This window comes from Sphaerulina musiva, assembly GCF_000320565.1.
Source record: "Sphaerulina musiva SO2202 unplaced genomic scaffold SEPMUscaffold_12, whole genome shotgun sequence".
In the NCBI taxonomy this organism is placed as follows: Eukaryota; Fungi; Ascomycota; class Dothideomycetes; order Mycosphaerellales; family Mycosphaerellaceae; genus Sphaerulina; species Sphaerulina musiva.
Window position 1 is genome coordinate 844094 of NW_016017394.1, and position 20085 is coordinate 864178.

The following is a 20085-nucleotide window of genomic DNA, read 5'->3' on the forward strand; positions in this document are numbered from 1 at the left end:
TCTCTCTCAAAACAAGAGCTTGATCAAGAAGCTTGTTGTCATTGAGTACCTCGCTTACATCGTTCATAGAAAGGAATCATTATGAGTTTTCACTGCTCAATGGAATGCACTGTTCAACTGAGGTACAGTGTAACAAACAGTACTACTACCTTAGGTAGACTGATAATAAATAAGTTCCTAACAGAGAGAGGTTTCCTAGCTCGGAAATATATCGCCCGAGTTTTCTTTTTCCTTTTTATATTTTGGAAACTTCACTTTATACCTCGGAAAACATCGACCTTGGGTTTAACAAAAAAGCATACTTATCTTACCTTTAGAAGAAAGAAATTACAAAGGTGTATATATATATACAACTATATCTATACTTACTTTTCTTTTCGCCAACGGAGGTTTCTATACCTATTGTCCTAGATATGCATATAACAGTACAGTCCCTACATAATACACTTTCAATATCAACTCCCTTAGATCAAAGAATAAACCCCCTTCTAAGCGACCCCTAAAGACTAAAGCTACCTACTGTAATAAAAAAAAAGTACGTCGTGCGTCGAAGAAACCAAAGGCAGTCGTTGGGTCCGAAAGAGAAAAAAAAAATAGCTTGGAATCGGTTAGGTGATAAGAAGGGGAGAAAAGAAAAAATAAAGAAGAATCCCAACTCTAGGGCCTCGGGTATTTCTAATCTCTAATCTCTATCTCTGTATCGATTACAGATTTGGATTTGAACTTGCATCTGGATATAGGAGCGTAGTTGGACCTACTTTACTTGGAAGGTTTGTTGTGGACTAGAGAGTGAGGCGTATAGGCGAGGGTAAACAGGTATGAATATGAATACCTATGATTATGACTATGACTATGACTAGCCAGGCTACGCGATGTTTTTCGGCTATACACTACGGTCTTCTTCTTCTGTCTCTTTTCCTGTCTCTTCCCCTCATTGTTTCAAGTACATGTGTGGGGATGATATCATGCAGAGTTGAGAAGCATTAGGCAGGGCAGTAGGAGGTGCAGTAGTTGATTTCCAATTTCTCCATTCTGTTTTCAATCTGTAGCAGCCGTCGTCTAGGTACCTACTTCGATACAACGACGCTCGCTACGAATATCCTCGGCAGTTTCTCAAGCTTCTCATACCTAGGTAACCATGGAGGGAGAGCGGCCGTGTCATCATCATCATCACCATCATCACCAACTCCCATCTATCTACCTACCACTCCTTCCACTCCCCTCCCCTCCCTGTCCCCCCTCCCCCCCTCCTCCCTCATCACCCCTCTTAAACTTCTTCTCCCACCACATCCCGCCCCCCTTGGCACTCACCAAATCCTCAACCTGACCTCTAACCAAAACTCTGCCCAACTCCGCACTCGCCTGCGTCAAACTTTTTCCCGTGCGACGCATAAAATTCGCTTCATCGTCATCTTTCGTAGCTTTGCCAAACATGAGATGCATATGTTCTGCTGATTCGACTCGTTGATTCCATGTTTCTCCTAGAGCTCGAGATGCGGAGCGTTCAGGGGAGAGGCCTGTTGCGGTGGCTTGGGTGGACCGGGGAGATTGGGAGGTGCGAGAGTGGGGAGGGCTGGTTGGAGAGCGTCTGAGGCGGGCAGGGGAGAAAGTTGACGGTGGTGGTGGTGGGCGTCGTGTAGGAGGAGGAGGAGGAGGAGGAGGAGGAGGAGGAGGAGCTGTAGCGGGACCAATGGTAGCAGCAGTGTGGAAGTTTCTGTTAGAAGGACGACGCGTGTTGCTGTTGCTATTGCTGTTGTAGAAAGGATTTTCTGACGTGGTCTTGCTGATGCGATTGGGGCTGGTCTTCTGGTGGTGAGGGTGGTAGTTGGTACGAGACGAGGAGCCTGGCGCACCGGCGGAGGATCTTGCTGGGGAAAGCCGCTCTGCAAGGCGAGGACGAGTTCGCGGCGGACTCGGAGGTAGTCTTGATGGGCGCGGTGGAGTGGGCGGCGTGGTAGGTTCGAACTCGTATGGGTTTTTTGCAACGGTGGTTCGAGTGACTTTGCTCTTCCAAGTGCCATCTGGTTGTTCAGTCTTTTTGGTACGAGTGAACAGCATCTCGCCCGGAGACTCAGAGGACCAATTGTACTGGCCTTCGAATGTCGTGCGCATGCGCGGAGGGCTACGTCTGCGCGGTTCGGTATGGTGACCGCCGTAGAGTACGCGCGACGCTCGAGCGGCTTCTTCACGCTCTTCCATCTCCTCAGCATCAGGCATCTCCTCTTCATCATCAGACCAAGCCAAGGCTTCCACAATGGGAAGCCGAGGTCTCTTACTGGGAGACATGGAGGGATAGCGGTCAGTCATCTTGTGCAAAGAGTGTTGCGTTGCGCTCGTGTTTCTGCTGAAGCTTGATGGTTGCTCTTCTGCAACACATACTCATAGGGAGTCACGATAGGCGGGGTGCATGGGCAACGTCAAATTCTTTGATCAAAGTCGCCGGATGCGGAATCTCAAAATTCCATCCCCATTGTGATTTGATTCACTCAATTGCAAAAACTTCCGCATCCGGCCATGTGAGCTCCTTCACCAACAATGGACATCCGCTGCTTTGTCCTCGACCATACAACTCCCCTCGCCCCCAAAAGCCCATCCACAATGCCTTCTCATCCACTTCCTTCTCAGCTCGACGAACAGGCAGAATCATGGCGGACCCCAACGACTACTCCCGCTATTTCAGCAATGCCCAAGACGTCCAGAGGCGCAGACAAGCAGAAGAGGAACTCATCCTTCGCGCTCATCGGCAAGCTCAGGATGAAGCAGAACGACGCAAGATTGAAGAAGCGCACGCCGATCGTTTCCAGCTGAGCGGTAGTGGTCGTCCTCGTCCTGCACCGGGAAGAAAGATGTCATCACCACAGAACTCCGCGGCAGCAAGACATGGGATTCGGAAGTCGAGCAAAGCTACACCTAGACCATCAGATCCCCAGCCGGCGCAACGCACCGAGACTTCGGAGCTGTATGAAAGCTTCATGAGAGCGCGAGCTCAGCGAGGAGGGAGAGCTCGTTTTACTGAGAAAGACTTGAATCTTGCTTCAAACTACGGAACTCGGACTGGCCAAGGGAACTGGAATGGTCCATCGAGGCCGCAGCAGCGGGCCTATCGTCGTCCATCCCCACCGGCTCCAGCGGCCAAAACTTACAGACCAAGTAAGTTCGTCGAGGAGCTGAGCAGCGATAGTGGTGATGATGAAGAGATGCCACCTCCCACTTCAGCTCGCAGTCCACTGTACAACAATGTGTCTCGCACTGATACACGTCCAGCGGCTGCTGCTACTGCTCCAAGGAAGAATGGACTTTTCAGTCTGAATCCTCCAACGCCAAGATCACCAGGCGGGGGACTCTTCGGTAGCAAGTCTCCTACTCGTCCCACTACCAGCTATGGAGAAGGACTGTTCACCAGTAGTTACAGAGCACCACTTGCGGAACCTGCTGCACCATCTGCGAAGCGACGGACACCGCCCCAGCAAGAATACCACGAGGAAGTGGATTTCTCGGGTCTTGACGAGGAGACGATCGAGGCCATTCTGATGAACAGTCGTGCCAAACGCGATGCCCTGGGGGGAAACCGCAGAGCACGTTTTGGTATTCCGTGCTTTCCGAGTCAAGGAAAGAAGAAGAACGCTATGACACGTCCTATGCCAAATCCAAATTACGGTTTCGAAGACGTTGACGAAGATCACTACGCTCGTCCCATAGGTCCCGGGGCTGCTTCTTATGGCATCCAGCGCCGCAACGCGATCCGCCGACCGGGAGCCAACACTGGCGCTTTCGGAGTGGCAGGTCAGTCTCACCTCGCTCGTAGCAATGCGACCCGTCAACCACATGTCAATTCTGGTACACAAGGTCGTGCCGGTGTCTCTGGAGTTCTACGCAACAATGCACGGTATGAACCTTCCACTAACGCTGGCATGTTTGGCACAGCCGGTGTCTCGGGGGTCCAACGACGCAACCGTGTTGACCCCAGGCCGTCCGGAGGTAGATACGGATTTGTCCAAAGGCCAGCAGGAGCCACGCATCAAGCACCTCGTAACCAGGGTGAGCGGGCTGGTGGAGGATTTGGGACTGTCTGGGATGGCAAGGGTCGCAGGCGTAGTGCGAGGAACTTGAGTGGCAAGTGAGATGTCCAATTGTCGGCAAAGGGTAGGGAGAGCAGTCGAGCTACAAGTGGGCGAACTCGTTGAAAGCGGAGGTCATGATTGGGATGTGTATGTTAGTTAATGTTTGGTAATACGTTTCCGTATCTCCTTAAAATGTTCAATCTATTTTGCGGTCAGCATCGAGCCATGGGTATCGTGTTCGTACATGAAGTCGTCGGCTGGTTCTCCAACCATCCTTGGAACCCTTATACCATCTGGGATCAAATCTGTGTCCAGCAACGATGTCACCATTGCATTCTGCAAGTGATCATGGCAGCCACTTCACCACCAGCGTGAGCGTGGTGTAGTCATCGCGTCTCTCTTCACCTGGACCCTCGCTCTCAAGTCCCACTAGCCTCTCGATAGAAACTCAAACTCCGCCCCGCCCCGGCCCCTACGAACACCTCATTCCTCGCGGTAGGACTATGCCACAACCACTTGACGGCCCACAGGCACTTCTCACTCTCCGTCTGTGTAGCGACACATTCCCTCCTCTCAATACTCCAAATCTTAGCTTTGCCATCATAACTCCCACTCAGCAGGTATTCTCCACTGAAGTTCCAATCCAAAGTCATGATCCAGCTGCCATGTCCTGTGAAGTTTGCAACTTGCTCTCCAGATTGCGTGTCATACAGTGCAATGATCCTCGCGTCACCTGCAGCAGCCAAGTATCGGTTTGCTGGGGAGAACTTCACGGATCGGACGGGTTTGATGAGTCCTGAGAGGGAATGTGCGAGACGTTTGGTGGAGTTGTTGAAGATGTAGATGCTGCCGCTCTGGTGGCCCGTTCCAGTCATTTCGCCATTGGGGGAGATATCGATGGACATGCCGAAGGAGCCTTTGGTGGCATAAGTCGTGATCTTCTCTACGGATGCTGCTGCACTCCCATCGGATGTGTCAAGGGAGGAGGTGTCATAGACATTGACACGGCCATCAGAGGTGGTGACAGCAAGGTACTGTCCGTTCTCGTTCAGCGCTGGCGCCCAGTGCTCACCAGCTGCCGTCTTCTTGTCCGAGGGCACGATGGAGCCTTTGGGCTGCCATTGCCCACTTTCGTCATTGTAGTGCCATACTCGTAGATCGCCAGCGAAACCCACACTTGCGGCGACTTTGCCGTCGAGACTGGCACAGATGTGGTGGCAGCCGAGAGGGTGCACTTTGTCGAGTGTCTGCGTGAGTGGATATGGGTTCTCGTCTTCGGTGCTGTCGGCGTGGATGGTCTGCCCGCGGGTGCTGTAAATCTTGATACTGGACGAGCCGGAAGCGGTCAGGAGGTGTGAGGGCGTGACGGCGAGCGAGAAGATGTCGGTGGGATGCGCGTCCGGGATGGTCAGCGTTTGGAGGTATTGCTTCGACTGCGGGCGAAGAAGAAGATGAACGAGTCAGTGGTGGGTCTATACAGGTATCAGGCCGCCATTGACTGTACCATGGTATCAAATTAATGGCGGATTGGAATCACATGCAGTGCAGGACGATGAAGTTGAACAAAGTGAAGATGTATGTACCTTATTGGGCAAGAATACCTGAATGCGGTAGAGGGTACGGCGTCATTTGCATGCGATGCTGCCACGCCATCACCTGCCCACGGAGCAAGACATGTACATGAGATCCACCTGTAATGTATATGGCACCCAGATTACGAGGGAGTTTATGAATGTCTGAATGAGGCGCAATGGAAACAACAGATGCGATAGGTACAGAAGCACTACAGACATGACTAAGGTACGGTACAAATCAAATCGCAAAACCAAGCGTCACCACGTTCCTCTGACTCCCGTCACTTCACTTCTTCGAAATCCTGCCTTTCGCCGCCTTTCTCATGGTCCTCTTTGCCGAGCCACCTGGTTTCGATGGCTTGCGAGCACTGTGTGTCACCCGTGCGCGACGCGGTGCAGGCTTGGCACTTTCAGCGTGGTCTTCTATCAGAGTCTCAACCCCACTCACCACTTCATCGTCCTCCTCACTGACAGACTCCACCGCAGCTGCGAATGAAGGAGCCGCTGCAGATGGGAGCCGAGCATCTGGCATGGATGTCCTACGTCGCTCGTTCTCAGCTGCAGGTTTCGCCAACGGTTTCAGCTGATGAGCTTGAGCTCGAATGGAAAATGGCGACGGTCCGGTTCCACCTCTCTTCAAAAGCGCAGCATATATCTGAGCGTCCGGGGTGTTGGCTCCCGCAGGCCGTGGTGAGTGAGCCATAATCTCACCGAGGTCATCGTCGCCGTCAAGGCTGTCTCCGTCCGTGAACATCTCGAGCTCCGGCCCAAGCATCTTCTCTTGATCAGCACCGAACAACTCATCTATCTCAGCATTGATCGCGTCTTGTACAGCATCGAACAAGTCGTCTAGTTCAGTATCAACCAGATCAAGCTTGAGCTCTCCACCTAGCAGCCCGAAGTGTGTAAGAGGAAACCGTGCATGGATGCTAGGGCGTAAAGAGCGCTGGAACTCTTCTCCTGCACGAGGAGCTCTTCGTCTACGGCTGCGACGACGCAACTCGCCATCAAGAGTCAGAGGCCTGCTTGGATGAGTTCTTCGACTGTCTTGTCCAGGCGGCAACCGTGTTCCATAAGCCCACACGGGTTCCCACCCACTTGTCGCTCTCGGTTTCGGTCGTCGTCGGGGTGGCGGCCGCGATTCAGGTAGTTGATCCATTTCGATCTCTTCAGGCTGCAGCTCGCGCTGCACATCAGGTCCCCATGCCCAAAATCTAGCGCGCGAAGGCCTCTGTGCACCATCTTCCGCATCGGGAGATCCGTGGCGTCCACGTCCAGAAGAACTGTTCTGTGTAGTTCGCCAGGTCTCTTGACGCGGCGGCGTACGCAATCCACCAACGGTGCGAGCATTGCGATTTTGATCTGCCAACCACAATTGCCTAGCAGGGTCGTTCCTTGGATTTTCAGGGGTATAGCGTAGGGGAGAGGCCGAAAGAGAAGAAGAAGCGTGCCCAATGCGAAGAGATGGTGGCAATCCTCGAGGTGGACTGTACATCGGCGGACGTGTAGGACTGATGTTCACATAGTCTGGTAACTCATGCCCTGGTAGTCCAAGGATTCGAGCGACCAGAATTTGTATCGTTGGATCCGCCTGGTAGGACCTTAGGATATGGCTAGGAGAACGTGTTGCTCCCACACGTCTAGCAAGCCAAGCATTGTGCTGGGATGAGAACCAAGCGGGCAAGCCGTGGCTCGTTGTAGGCTCGACATTGCTGTCCAGATAACGAAGCACATGCATGTTATCAGGCCGTATGTGGGCTATGGCCGGTAGTGTAAAATCATCGGCATAGCCTCGAATCGGAATCTGTCCGTCCGGAATATCCAGAAATTCTCCCAAACGATCAACGAATTGTTGCTCGGCCACGGCTATGATTTGATTCCTGCAAGGCTCAGCGTTCCAAAGGAGTCCGATAATCACATGCCCAGCTGCGGTGACGAGTTCGTAGTTGGCTTGATACTGTGCGAGGATGGAGCCAGGTTCTAGGTCGTGTTCCCTCTCGACTGATTCATTGTGAAGTGTGCCGAGAATCCCACGTCTACCCACAGGCAACGGGCTTCCGTTGAAATCGGAGACTTGCCCGCTCATGATGGCGTTTCAACGAGGTAGTATGACTGCGCAGTAGTGGATAATAGGAGAAATGGATTTGCAGGAAGAGTATAATGAGAGGGAAGTCAGTCAGCTCATTCTTTGATCATATCCGGATGCGGCAGTCGATGTGTGGTCTTTGTCAAACCACATTCCTGAGAGCAGAACTGGCGAAGCGACCTTGAGAATACTATTGTCGCCAATTTGATGTCTTCTATATGGACGATTGCGGCGATGTTGTACAGTCCCACTGAGTGTAGGAGTTACCTGACCCGAATGGACCTCTTGGGTTGGAATGTAGCACACTGCTCTAGGCCTTCGTCCCTGCTTTCTTGTCATCGTACAGGTCTTCCCACCTGTACGGCTTTCTGCCTCTTGCTATTCTCTCCTCGTTCAGCTCGTCGAACTTCCTGAGCTCGTCGGCCTCGACTTCTTGCTTTGATTTAAAGCCATTCGCGAACCACTGCTTGATGCCTGCTCATCGGTCAGTCATCACCCAACCTCATGCTCTGCACAGACGACACCACCCACTGTTCACACAATAAGGACACAGCACATGCGCACGTTTCGTCCTCCCACATGCGCTGCACTTGTTCAATGCCGTGACATCCTTCAGAGCCTTTCCCGCCATCTGCCTATGGCGCTTCTTCATGTGACTGGTCTTCTTTTTCGGGACTGCCTTCAATATGCCGTCCCATATGTGCTCCAATAGCGATGGTATGGGCACAAGCACAGCAGGCAGTAAGCTCGCCGCTGCTCGTAGTTGTTGTATCTGGTGTAGAAGAGGTATGCGCCGCACTGCCTGCTCCTGGTGTGGTAATAATCGCGCGCGTACAACCGGCAGAAACGCAGAGAGGAAAGTCGTCGAAGGGGCGCGTATGGTCGCCATTGCGTGTTCGATGATGTTGCTGTTGGCGGTTGATTGCTGTTCCGTGATGCTTCCTCTCTCTCTCTCTCTCTCTCTCTCTCTCTCTCTTCAATGCTCATCCCAGCGGTGGTTCGCGCTTGCCGTCTGGAAATTGCGGCTCTTCCCTTGACGCGCGATTGGCCGCTTCCCCAGCGCCGCGCCGCGCCCCCTGTTATTCGGACCCCTTTGAGCTTGTACGCGGCAGGCACACGCCGCGCAGGCACTTTCTCCAAGTTCCCAAACCACCTGATAATCCCAGGAGCAGTAGCAACTCATCACCCTCGCTCACCTCTTGTCATCTTGCTGTCGCTCGCTGCTCTCCACCACCACCACCACCACCATCTCTCCCACCGCCACCACCACCTCCTCCGATAATCTACATCCTCACACCACCACCACCACCACCACCACCCAGCGACAATGGCCGCCGCAACGATGAACGGGCAGCTACCGCAAAGTGTCTTCCCCAAAAGCCACGTAGGCTTCGACAGCATCACCACCCAGATCGAGAAGAAGCTGCTCAAGCGCGGCTTCCAGTTCAATGTCATCTGCGTCGGTATGTGCTCTCCGGCTGTGCGCCGTCTAGCTACTACTGGCCGATAGTCCCATCGAGCGCATGAGCATGAGCATGAGCGCGACAGACTCTCCAACCGGTCGGCCTGGCTAGCCGGCCATTGGCTCATGACCCCCACGACAACTGACACGAGATGCGCATTCAGGTCAAACTGGACTCGGCAAGTCGACTCTGATCAACACCATCTTCGCGTCACACCTCGTCGACAGCAAGGGGCGTCTTACCCCCAACGAGCCCATCCGCCAGACCACCGAGATCCACCCCGTCGCACATGTCATCGAGGAGAACGGTGTGCGTCTGCGCCTCAACATTGTCGATACTCCCGGCTATGGCGATCTGGTCAATAACGACCGCTGCTGGGATCCTATCGTCAAGTATATCAAAGACCAGCACAGCGCCTATCTGCGAAAGGAGTTGACCGCTCAGCGTGAACGATACATTCAAGATACTCGCATCCACTGCTGCTTGTACTTCATCGCACCAACCGGTCACGCGCTGAAGCCGATTGATATTGTGGTGCTCAAGAAGTTGAGCGAGACGGTCAATGTGGTTCCTGTCATCGCCAAGGCTGATAGTCTCACCTTGGAGGAGAGGCAGTTGTTCAAGGACCGCATAAAGGAGGAGTTTGCATTCCACAACATTCGCATGTACCCCTACGAGAATGAGGAGTACGATTCGGAAGAGGCGGCAATGAACTCTCAGATCAAGGTACATCATCATCTACCCGCTTATGGAGCCCCTTGCTAACTGATACTAGTCGATCATCCCATTTGCGGTTGTCGGCAGTGAGCACAACATCAACGTCAACGGCAAGACTGTTCGTGGCCGCCAAAACCGCTGGGGAACTATCAATGTCGAAGACGAGAAACACTGCGAATTCGTCTACCTCCGCGACTTCCTCACCCGCACCCACCTCCAGGACCTCATCGAGACAACATCCCAGATCCACTACGAGTCATTCCGCGCCAAGCAGCTGCTTGCACTCAAGGAGAGCTCTGCACAGGTGCACGGCGGCGGCAGCCGACCCATCTCTCCATCAGCCGACCGCGAGCTCAGCAGGCAGAGCCAGCGCATGACCATGAACGGGTACTAGACCTTGCTCTTCTCAACCGACCCGCTTGATACCCCTCACTTGGAGCATTTATTAAATACACAAATCCCCCGAGCCGCTTGACTTAATTTGCTGACATGAGTGCTCTCAAGACCTCCGTCGATGTCGAAGGGTCCAATGCCTATGTCATCGCACAATGCTCCGCCTTCAAACCTCACCGGGCCCCCACCCAACACGGCTGGATCGCATGGCACACCGAAACATTCTCGTGGCCCTGCGAGCCAAGGGACTTCCGACCCAGTAAGGATAAACTACTTCGAGAAGAAGTACTGAGTCGACTTTCCTTTCATGTTCTTACAAGGGTTCGGGGAGTTTCGGGAAGCGTGGGAATTCTTGACAATGGCCGCAGAGCCTGCAAGGGAATGGCAGCGGGCATTTGCCCCACACCAATACCTGTGGGCATGTCTCTTTTGTGATGTGTTTTCTGTTTATACAAGAAAGCGTGGAGTATTCTGGATATATTAGCATTGTGTTGGTAGTGCTCGATGAAAATTGAGAAGTTAATTGGTCAGCCCTGCTAGTTTGGGTCTATTCTACAGTACGCGTTGCCACCGGTCTTAACAGGAAAACGAGAGCAATGGGTGTTGACGGTGTCTGATCGATGCTTCACCCTATTTACCTACTGAACAGGTGTTACTCAGTCTCATACTCACTGCGAACTCGACCTCGCACCTGCGACGTCGCTGGAGAGAAATACGAATACATGTGGGACGCAGCTTTTCCACATGAATGGAGCGGTTTGAGAAATGCAGGTGAACCTTTTGTAGGTATTCATCCAAAAACGTGCAGCATCCTGAGCATATACGTTGGCGGCGGCACCATTTCACCATAGAGAACTTTTTTGGTGCTCCCTGGTTTTACTACACTACCTACCGGTAGGCAAGGTAGACTCCGGCACGCCATGACTTATTTCTTTGACCATGTAGCCCTTGAAAGAATCGTCAATGCAGCCTACGATGAAGGATTGCATGGCGTCGCATGAAGGAGAGCTTTGCGCATACTAAGAGATGGGGGAGTTGTTGGAGTAGGTACCTACCTACCTACCTTGAGTATCATGCTTCCGTATCTGAGATTCTTGGATCAGTAGGTGCCTGCATACAGGTAGCTACCTACCTATGTTGGGAGATTTATCATAAGGTAGGTACCTTAGTGATGGTGTTACACAATCCATTTACACTTCAGAATTGCCCGTCTCTCACTTGACTTAAGGTACGTATAGAAAGAACTATTATATCATATCATGTACATATATCCTGTCACAGTACATCTATATATATACTGGACCATTTGAGAAACAGAAGAAACCAGAAATTCAGTTCAACCACATCAATAAGTCCCATTTCGTCTCCTCACAACCCGCTTCCGTCCCGTACTCGGCGGCGTCGTCACCTTCGTCCCCGTCTTCGGCTTCGGCTTCCTCTTAAACTTGGGAAAGATCCTTGCCAACGACCATCTCTTCCTTTTTTTGCTGCCTTCTCCTCCTTCTGCTTGTTCTGGCGAAGTCGTGGGCCTCACAGAGCGAGGACTCGTTCTTGGCCCTACGCCACGGCCCTTGGGCGGCGAAGGGGGGAATTCTCGCCGCATGAGATTCTCAAATTCGGGTCGAGAACCCTCTCCACGGCGATCCGCAGCAGCTCTGTAGTGTTCGTGGAGTGCGCGTGATGGGCGGGGAGATGTTCGTGGCGAAGAACCGGGGCCTCTTTGCGGACGAGGATGAAGGTCAACGTCCAGAGGCTCAGGGTCGGGAAATAAGTCTTGTTGGACTCGGTCGACAATATCCTGTTGAGAATGTTCGAGTCCTTGCATTTCGTCTTGGATATTGATATATTGATCAACGAGCTGGGGACTGGGGTGGCCTGGTAAGCCTACTGGAGCAGCCTCCTCTGGAAGGTATGCCTCTGGCGGCGCAGTGTTGATATTGTTGATAGCTGCCACAGCGTATTGCTGCATTCGGTCGTCGCGCTGAAAGATCCTGAGTAAGGTCGGGATCTCAATACCCGACACTCGTTGCAGCCATTCATAATGCGGTTGTGTAAACCAAGCAACAAGTCCAGAATTGTGATCGCGTGGTTCTGGAAATTGGGCGAGGAAGGCTTTGAGTTCGGCGTGAGCAGTCGCCTCGTCGTAGAACCTTACAAAGTACTCCTTTCTTACTTTGACACGATCCAGGGCCTCCCGAATGCTCGCTCCGCAGGCCTTCTCAGTCCTATTGTGAAACCATATAAGGAGGGCATCATCCAGGCCATCTGCGCGTGGTCCCAAGTTTCTAGTCGGCTCGAGAAGAGCCAAATGAGCAGCGCGAACGAGGTCTGCGCTGCGTTGAAAGACCTCCAGCGCTGTTCCAGGTTGTAGCTGCCTGGTAGTCTCCAGCATGTAGAAGTGTGTAGGCGTGAAGGGACGCGGAACGCATGTCATTGTGTTCGTTGCAAGTCGCTACCACTGCAGGCAACGGGAAAGATAGTGAGTGTGAGGCACCAGAGAGATTCGATGACTACCAGGTAAATCATCTCATTGCTGGTTATGAGGATTCTTTGATCATCGCCGGATGCGGTAAATGTATCTGGGATTTGAGTCTAGCCTTGGTGGTAACGATCCTCGAGGTCAGTGATAGACAAAGGGCTTCCAATCCTGAACGATTCCTTTTTTCATTGTTTTCATCAAATGGCTTCTAGGTATCATGCGGGCCACTTTATCCCATCGGCTCGAATCAAGATGAACATTGAGTGAAACAGCAGAGGCTTACGCAGCAGCATTCCTTTCATCGCAAAATGTCTAATACATAGTAGTCGGTTAATCTTGACAGAGAAAACACACACATACCACTCCAAAAATTTCTCAGCAAGTCCATCCCAACATATTGGCCTCACATTCCATCGGTGTCCACATTTCCTCATATCCCCGCGAATAGCTCATGAATTTTCTGATTCAGCACGGCAGTAGCTCTCTTCTGTTCGTCCCTGAACTCAGCCCGCTCAGTCTCTGCCAGAGCTTCAATCTCTTTCTTCTCTTTCTCGAATGTTTTCATCTGCTTCTCGAATTCTTTAGCAGCTTTCTTCCTATCACTAGCATCATCGTTGATCTCTTGTCTCAGGCCAGCTATTTCTTCACCAATCGCGTCTAAGTCTTGCTTCAACTGTTGATGCTTCGCTTCCTGTGCTTTGCGTTGCTTGAAAATGTTGTCTTTGAGGTCGCCGACGCGTACATGGTTTATGCTGACATCCCCGCCAGGATTCCTGAAGTGAAGTGAGACGCGGCTATCGGGGAACGGCTGATCCAGGTCTTCTATCCGCTTGGCGAGTCTGGCGAAGTCTTCTGTGCTTGCAAAGCCTGGCTTGTTGAGTGGCTTGCCAGTCTTGTAGTCGATATCTAGGCGAACTGCTTCCCGCTGTCTGTGCTGATCTTTCAACTTCGTGGTCCAGGAATTCGTGATCCCCTCGATGTATGGTTTGATTATCCCTGTGTCGGATCAGAAGTATTCGCCACGCTGAAGTCATATATACTAGCCAGCAATCCCGAAGCTCAGCGCTTTCTGTTTCTGTTCGTGGCGCCGGGCATGCCTTGATACTTTGTCCATATCTGGTGAGGATGCTTCCTTCTCGGCACTGTCTCGAGCGCGCGCCTCCTCGTGCAGGCGTGTAAAGAAGCCAGTCTTGCCGACCGGTGGCCTGCCAATGCCTGCAAACTTGGGCGAGAGGATACTGCGTGCTTCGTCGGCATTCTTGCGCTTTTCACCCATGCACTGGGCATAGCCAAAGATGCCACCATTGATCTCACGGGGCTTCTTGTGCTTCAGCGGTGCCGTGGTCTTCTTGTGCAATATGTTTTCTTTGTCGGCGCCAACGTGCTTAGAAGGGCGCGTGCCTCTGATACGATTGCCTGCCACTGCTTTCATCTTGAAATGGGCGTGCGGTGAGTAGAAAGACGGGAGTTGGGGCGCGGAGTGTATGGTCTCAGTGGGATGGAAGATGCGAGAGAGCTGCGGCGAGGGAAAGGTCAAGGTGATATGAGCGGGGCCCGAGGTCTTCGTCGCGGGAGAGGCAGGCACGACCTACTTCCAACAGTTTGAGGCAAGCACATCGCGTCGTTTGGCGTTTGCAGCTCTGAGAGGCAGATATGCGTCAAGTGGGTACAGGTAGCTTACATCCAATGAGGTGTGTATGTACTGAGTGGGTATCGTGGTGTGTTTTGCGTCTGTGTCTGCTGCTTCTGCGGCTGTCCTTATGAGCTGCTGCTCCCATCACTCTCGCCCTCTGCCGGCACAAGCACATCCTGCTCCTCGAGCAGCTTCGCTAAGCTGCCGTCCTGATGCATCGACATCATGATATCCGTGCCACCCACAAATTCCTTGTTGACGTACAGCTGCGGTATCGTGGGCCATTCCGAGTACTCCTTGATTCCTGCATCGACCATCAGCCTTGGTTTGTCCTTGTCCATACGTGCATTCACTCACCTGCTCTCAATTCCTCGTCCTCCAAAACATTGAACGCGGTGAACTTTTCTGGGTTCACGCCTTGCAGACCCAGAATCTGGATGCTGGCTCTTGAGAAGCCACACTGCGGAGTCTCGGGCGTACCCTTCATAAACAGCACGACGGGCGCAGAAGCAACCGCCTTGTCAATTGCCTGCCGCGTTTCTGTTGATAGGAATGATTTCTGGAGTTGGGCGAAGCGTGGCGAGAGGAGTGGATTGCGTCGAGGGCGAAGAGCCTGTCCGGCGAGCTGTATATACTGTGAGTGCTGGTACTTGATTTTTGATAGGACATGATGAATTATATACTGCCGAGAATGCCGTCCTTGAGAACATGATGGTGGTGGTCGTGGTGATAGAGAATTGTCCTTGCGATGGAGTTCAACAAAGTGCTGTAAGCTTCAGTCTGCTTCACCATGTTTTCACACACGTGTAGGTACAGGCCACCGAAGATGACGCAGGGATGTAATCTCGAAATCTCGAATCTGACTAATGGCATATGCCTAAGCACTGCTTCGCTGAGATATGCCACATTCCCTTCCATTTTGGATCCAGTCTTTACAATGTCTTCGATAACAAGAAAATATAGTGAATCCTCATCATGGCATGGGAAGAAACAGACAAAGCTCTCGCCGAGATCCTGAGAAAACTCCCTCAAGCACTAACCATCGGCATCTTCACCACCACCGCATACTTCATCCTCAAGAACCTCGACTTTTTCCAAGATAAACGCATAACCTCCAACCAACCAAGCAAATCCAGTATCCCAACAACCCAACCTCCAAGCTCCAGCCCAACAGCAAAACAAGAAACCCCCCACCTCCCCCCGATCCCCCCAATCCTCACATCCTCCCACCACCACCACGACAAAACCCACCACCTCCTCCTCGCAGCCACCGGCTCCGTAGCAACCATCAAACTCCCCCAAATCATCCTCTCCCTATCGCACCACACCAACCTCTCCATCCGCCTAATCCTCACCAAATCCTCCATCGAATTCCTACGCGGCCAAGCCTCCGAACAACCGACTCTAGCCCAAATTTTCGAATTTCCCAACGTAGAAGCAATCTACGTGGATGAAGATGAATGGCGACGACCGTGGACACGAGGGGCGTCGATTTTACATATTGAATTGCGCAAATGGGCGGATTTGATGGTAATTGCTCCTTTGTCGGCGAATGCGCTGGCAAAGGTGGCGTTGGGGATGAGTGATAATTTGGTGTATTCGGTGGTGAGGGCGTGGGATACGACGGGGTTGATTGATGAGGCGAGGCCGGGGGTGGAATTACCTTGTTTTTCTGCGTGTGGTGGTGTTGATGATGCTGATGGGGAAAAGGTGAGGAAAAAAGGAATTATTGTGGCGCCTGCGATGAATACTGCCATGTGGAATCATCCTGTTACGAAAAGACATTTGGATGTACTGGAGGGGGAGTGGAATGTGGCGAATGGAGGATGGATGGAGGTTTTGGGCCCTATTGATAAAGGCTTGGCTTGTGGGGACAAGGGCGGAGGAGGGATGAGGGAGTGGAAGGAGATTGTAGAGGTCATAGAGAAGAGGATGGGGCTTTCAGGTGGTCATAGGGAGGTGGCCACATGATAAGAAGCCGAAGTGACTGTTGCTTCCCGATGCCGAAGAGTGAGAAGGACGACGAGCATGTCTTTCAGCAAAAATTCTTCATTTCATCATATCTGCATAAGTGAGCGTGCTGTGAGGCTCTCATTCCAACCTAGCGGTCGATGGGTATTTCGCTAATGAACGCAGCAAGTAAGCGAGCGAGTGCGCGCATCCACAATGGATGTTTCTTATCCTGTGGGCCATCTGTTGACGTAAAGAGATACGAAATGCAATCATCGTCTGCGATCAAATTCGCCACCGGAAGGCCTCACTTTCGCCAGTCGATCTGGAAGGGTGCATGGCACTATCCGGTCTCTGCACAAGATGTGCAAACTGTGGATTCACACCCATCGGGCTGCTGATCTCCATCTCACGGTGCTCGATGTTGATGGGGAGCGGCGGCGCAAGGCTCTGTCGACTCTGCCTGCCGAACATGCCAAAGACCTTCTTTTTGGTGCAGACTGTAGCACGAGAGTACTTGCTTTCTGGCGAGCGCGGCGCATCACCGGTGGTGTGACACACCGACGGAGATGCTGCCGCAGCGGCGGTGCGATACGACGGCAAACCCGACTCGCGACGATCTGGATTCAGGAAATTGAATCGGTGGGGAGTGGTCTTGGTTGGCGATGGTGTGATCGGGTTTGGGATGTATGACTGCGCAAGGACAGGTGCTGGTGGTGTGCGAGAGCCGCACGAGTCGGTCGAGATAGATTTAGGTGTCTTGTGAATCGCGACGGCACCATGAGAGCGCACCATGCGTGCTGTGATGCTTTGCTTTGTGTCACGGAAGATGTAGCTAGCCAGCAGATTGATCCATCCGAGGGTGAAGACAAGAATGCCAGAAGCAATTACAATCCGCCAAAAAGGCATGCCAAGCGCCTGCTGACTTCCAGCAGACTTATTGAGGTTGCCCATGACTTGGATGCCAATCACGATCATGGCGACTGCAAGGGTCACGAAGCCACGTGAAGGACTGAGGAGTGGCCAGTTGCGGGCGAAGTAGCCCTTGAAGATCGGAAGCTCAGAGGTGATGAGGAATACTGCAATGGTCAGCCTGATGTCGATTGTGCTAAGGAACTGGGCACTCACAGCTTGAGATGAGCGTGATGACATGGCTAAGCGCGTCGAAGAAGAACAGGTGGGTGTCTGTGTTCGTCTTGACCAGCATCACAACGCTGGCGGTGATGACAGCAAGAAAGGCGATGATATTCATAGCGCGTATGCCGTTCAGGATAATATACCCGGCGCCTGAGAGTGTTTTGGGCGAGAGAGTCATCTTGCTGGCCTTCTTTTCAGACTTTGTCTGTTTGAGCTTCGCGAATAGTTCTTCTATGCGGTCGGCTTCAAAGGGCAGATAGACGAGCCTGTGTCAGATCAGCTATGGGCATCCAAAGACTACTTTACCAATTGCCATACTTCTCGGTCGGATAGAGGCGCAGAAACATGTGCCGTGGGTGTGGAGGTTTCTGATTAGTCGTATCGGCTGGCCTGCAACCTGTTGGTAGTGGTAAAAGGTATGCTGACAAGCGGTATCTTGGGAGGGATCTGATCGACCGGCGAAGAGGTCTGAAGAAGAGTGTGGATATGTCGAGGAAGAAATGAAGACGAGCGAAGGAAAAGAGAAAAGGCAATAGCCTGTCGAAGGCAATAGAGCACTTCTCGTGGAAGAATGGAATGGACAATAGAATGTGCCTGACAATACCTGAAAGTGAACACACAATGGGCTTGGGCTTCACTTGAGCAGATGTGTAGATGCTCGGACCAGAATCGCGTGGGTCGTTCCTATTGTCGCGAGACTGGGAAATGCCATGAATAGGCGCGCACTATGGGATCCACATAGTCGTGGCCGTTTCGTCCAGAGAGTGAAATGCATCAAGAGCGCCAGTTCTTGGTGAAGATGAAACACTGTACTTGGAGCTCACTTTGGGCGGTTTTGCAGACAAGAGTTGCGGGAGACGATAGTTACGCGAGCCGTCCGACGGTTGCACAGAGCGTTTACAGCTCATACAGTAGTCGGTAGATGTCGTCCACTGCGTCCAGCGTGAGTTTCCTGTAGTACGGGCGCCACGGTTGGCTGGTATTGTTCCAGCGTGTATGCATAGTGCGGCTAATTCCTGGAGCAAATTCGACGGCGTTGGTTTGGTTGGTGAGTGTTGCTCGTTCTCGAAGCGCCGCTTGTGGTTGTTTCAGCGTGTCGCGTTCTACCTCCTACCTTAGTGGGCGTCTCGCGAGACTGCACAGCAGCAGAATGCCATTGCCGCGGTTTCATCGCGTGCTTGTGCTTCACAATTTCGACTTCAAGACATGAGGAAACTTCATAATGGACACCCGCTGGCGTGTTGGTGAGACGGCTGGCGGTGGTGGTGGTGGTGATGTTGTGTCGAAGAGTGAGTTGTAGAGAGAAAGAAAGAGAAGGATAGCGACAAACGCGAGAATGACGCGAAATGAGATGAGGACGAGGCTTGGCACGGAACTCGGGAAATCTTCAAGGTTCTCCCTCGCGCAACAACATCGCCTCCAGCTACATAATCCACGCACATCTGGAGTGGTATAAAGTCGACAACCGAGATAGTACCAGAACTACCTAGCCGTGTCCGTCTCCGACTAAGAACTTCCACCAAGCATAAGCTAAGTACAATGGCAAGCATCGGGACCACATCCACTCGGGCCACACGGATTAATACTTCCACCCGGTACGCAGCGACCTCGCCCAGCCAGCACCCAACCCGGACTGCACAGAGACCTTGCCTATGTACGAGTCGTAGTCTTCATGTGTTGAGCTGTGCGGAGCGGAGGGGGCTACTTCTATCGAGCGTCAATTGAAGTGGTCCCGAGATGTCGACAAGTCGAACGCAGCTCTTTTCAGGGAAAACCAGGGTCGCTGCTCCACGGAACCACCTCCGTGATGCACCCAAGGACTTCGCAAGGGAGATCGAGAAAGTGGATAAGAAGTCATCTGCTGCGTTCAAGTAAGTGGGCGCCATGACTGGGCCAAGGGGGCGTCTTTCAATCCAAGGACCATCTGATAGTGCTGCTGTACGAGACATCCTCGTGCACCTCTCGATGTCGGGACTGAACAGAGAAACGCAACTGAGACATTTGGGCTCTCATACTGGATGCTGAAGGCATCACGACGAGCTGACCATGCCTGCCGTTGGTCACAACTCCTCTAATCAATTGGCGCGATGTGAGTGCAAAGCGATCTTTGGCCACGCGGTGGCAGGAGCAGCTAAGGGCAGATCAATGTTTCCAATCTTTCCCCAGTCAATGGGAATTCAAGCAAGCATGCTCGGAGCACCTCGGTCGTTGGCTTCGTGATTTCATAACAAGAATATTGCAACCCTATGTGCTTTCAGGTGTTCTTGCGCAGCTGCTTATACGGCGTCCTTTGATATCCGATCAGAACATGGTTCAGGTGGGCTATCCACGCCAATAGGATTATTTCTGGCTTCTGATTACGATCTTGACCACTGGAAGATCTAATTCACAGTATTTATAAATGAACGCTATGCAGATCGTTTCATTCACCTCCACTATTGGGATTCTACACCAATAGCGTCCGGAAGCTTGCTTACAACAACAGCAACCCTAACACATACAATTCTCCTACAGTGCGACAGCACAATCGGACAGGGCAGATATTCGACAAATTCTTGCTACTTCCAGGAATCGCGCCTGATACGAGGGAAA

General features: G+C 52.3%; 11 protein-coding genes across 11 annotated transcripts; 4 read left to right on the forward strand and 7 right to left on the reverse strand.

Moving 5' to 3' along the window:
- Positions 1-1662: 1662 nt before the first annotated feature.
- SEPMUDRAFT_152160 (uncharacterized protein) lies at positions 1663-3021 on the reverse strand (the record flags this gene model as incomplete). The annotated part of the gene is made up of 1 exon (XM_016907279.1): positions 1663-3021. A coding segment is annotated over exon 1 (645 nt), but the record flags the coding sequence as incomplete, so codon positions are not given.
- On the forward strand, positions 1663-5542 carry SEPMUDRAFT_159395 (uncharacterized protein). Its single transcript, XM_016907842.1, has one exon. The coding sequence runs from the start codon at positions 2355-2357 to the stop codon at positions 4119-4121; it is 1767 nt and encodes a 588-aa protein (XP_016756640.1). The 5' UTR covers positions 1663-2354; the 3' UTR covers positions 4122-5542.
- On the reverse strand, positions 3673-8610 carry SEPMUDRAFT_74240 (WD40 repeat-like protein; the record flags this gene model as incomplete). Its single annotated transcript, XM_016910056.1, has 2 exons — positions 3673-5488; positions 8260-8610. 2 exons carry the CDS (start codon positions 8608-8610, stop codon positions 4481-4483), a joined length of 1359 nt encoding a protein of 452 aa, XP_016756641.1. The 3' UTR covers positions 3673-4480.
- Positions 8611-8996: 386 nt separating this feature from the next.
- On the forward strand, positions 8997-10962 carry SEPMUDRAFT_152162 (septin). The gene is made up of 3 exons (XM_016907280.1): positions 8997-9184; positions 9348-9910; positions 9960-10962. Exons 1-3 carry the CDS (start codon positions 9049-9051, stop codon positions 10293-10295), a joined length of 1035 nt encoding a protein of 344 aa, XP_016756642.1. The 5' UTR covers positions 8997-9048; the 3' UTR covers positions 10296-10962.
- Positions 10391-10729, forward strand: SEPMUDRAFT_121299 (uncharacterized protein; the record flags this gene model as incomplete). Its single annotated transcript, XM_016901677.1, has 1 exon — positions 10391-10729. One exon carries the CDS (start codon positions 10391-10393, stop codon positions 10727-10729), a length of 339 nt encoding a protein of 112 aa, XP_016756643.1.
- Positions 10963-11639: 677 nt separating the features above from the next.
- On the reverse strand, positions 11640-12728 carry SEPMUDRAFT_111861 (uncharacterized protein; the record flags this gene model as incomplete). The annotated part of the gene is made up of 1 exon (XM_016900944.1): positions 11640-12728. One exon carries the CDS (start codon positions 12726-12728, stop codon positions 11640-11642), a length of 1089 nt encoding a protein of 362 aa, XP_016756644.1.
- A 341-nt stretch (positions 12729-13069) lies between these two features.
- Positions 13070-14237, reverse strand: SEPMUDRAFT_152163 (uncharacterized protein). The gene is made up of 2 exons (XM_016907281.1): positions 13818-14237; positions 13070-13769 (listed from the first exon to the last, which is right to left on the reverse strand). The coding sequence occupies exons 1-2, from the start codon at positions 14203-14205 to the stop codon at positions 13204-13206; spliced, it is 954 nt and encodes a 317-aa protein (XP_016756645.1). The 5' UTR covers positions 14206-14237; the 3' UTR covers positions 13070-13203.
- Positions 14238-14329: 92 nt separating this feature from the next.
- Positions 14330-15197, reverse strand: SEPMUDRAFT_152164 (monothiol glutaredoxin-5, mitochondrial precursor). Its single transcript, XM_016907282.1, has 3 exons — positions 15090-15197; positions 14764-15031; positions 14330-14710 (listed from the first exon to the last, which is right to left on the reverse strand). The coding sequence occupies exons 1-3, from the start codon at positions 15114-15116 to the stop codon at positions 14532-14534; spliced, it is 474 nt and encodes a 157-aa protein (XP_016756646.1). The 5' UTR covers positions 15117-15197; the 3' UTR covers positions 14330-14531.
- A 406-nt stretch (positions 15198-15603) lies between these two features.
- Positions 15604-16350, forward strand: SEPMUDRAFT_22774 (phosphopantothenoylcysteine decarboxylase; the record flags this gene model as incomplete). Its single annotated transcript, XM_016908361.1, has 2 exons — positions 15604-16059; positions 16117-16350. Coding segments are annotated over 2 exons (690 nt in total), but the record flags the coding sequence as incomplete, so codon positions are not given.
- Positions 16351-16641: 291 nt separating this feature from the next.
- Positions 16642-17671, reverse strand: SEPMUDRAFT_53836 (uncharacterized protein; the record flags this gene model as incomplete). Its single annotated transcript, XM_016909278.1, has 2 exons — positions 16642-17435; positions 17485-17671. 2 exons carry the CDS (start codon positions 17669-17671, stop codon positions 16642-16644), a joined length of 981 nt encoding a protein of 326 aa, XP_016756648.1.
- Positions 17672-18761: 1090 nt separating this feature from the next.
- Positions 18762-19761, reverse strand: SEPMUDRAFT_128857 (uncharacterized protein). The gene is made up of 2 exons (XM_016902237.1): positions 19660-19761; positions 18762-19582 (listed from the first exon to the last, which is right to left on the reverse strand). The coding sequence occupies exon 2, from the start codon at positions 19440-19442 to the stop codon at positions 19164-19166; it is 279 nt and encodes a 92-aa protein (XP_016756649.1). The 5' UTR covers positions 19443-19582; positions 19660-19761; the 3' UTR covers positions 18762-19163.
- Positions 19762-20085: the final 324 nt, after the last annotated feature.

Excerpts from the sequence above, each read along its gene's own strand:
- SEPMUDRAFT_152162 (XM_016907280.1), top strand. The coding sequence starts at position 9,049 with ATGGCCGCCGCAACGATGAACGGGCAGCTACCGCAAAGTGTCTTCCCC. Across the intron at positions 9,185-9,347 it reads GTTCAATGTCATCTGCGTCG|GTCAAACTGGACTCGGCAAG; the intron begins GTATGTGCTCTC and ends ATGCGCATTCAG. Across the intron at positions 9,911-9,959 it reads CAATGAACTCTCAGATCAAG|TCGATCATCCCATTTGCGGT; the intron begins GTACATCATCAT and ends AACTGATACTAG.
- SEPMUDRAFT_159395 (XM_016907842.1), top strand. The coding sequence starts at position 2,355 with ATGGTTGCTCTTCTGCAACACATACTCATAGGGAGTCACGATAGGCGG.
- SEPMUDRAFT_152163 (XM_016907281.1), bottom strand. The coding sequence starts at position 14,205 with ATGAAAGCAGTGGCAGGCAATCGTATCAGAGGCACGCGCCCTTCTAAG. Across the intron at positions 13,770-13,817 it reads GCTGAGCTTCGGGATTGCTG|GGATAATCAAACCATACATC; the intron begins GCTAGTATATAT and ends GATCCGACACAG.
- SEPMUDRAFT_128857 (XM_016902237.1), bottom strand. The coding sequence starts at position 19,442 with ATGTCTCGTACAGCAGCACTATCAGATGGTCCTTGGATTGAAAGACGC.
- SEPMUDRAFT_152164 (XM_016907282.1), bottom strand. The coding sequence starts at position 15,116 with ATGTTCTCAAGGACGGCATTCTCGGCA. Across the intron at positions 15,032-15,089 it reads CAAGGACGGCATTCTCGGCA|CTCGCCGGACAGGCTCTTCG; the intron begins GTATATAATTCA and ends CAGTATATACAG. Across the intron at positions 14,711-14,763 it reads GGACGAGGAATTGAGAGCAG|GAATCAAGGAGTACTCGGAA; the intron begins GTGAGTGAATGC and ends TGGTCGATGCAG.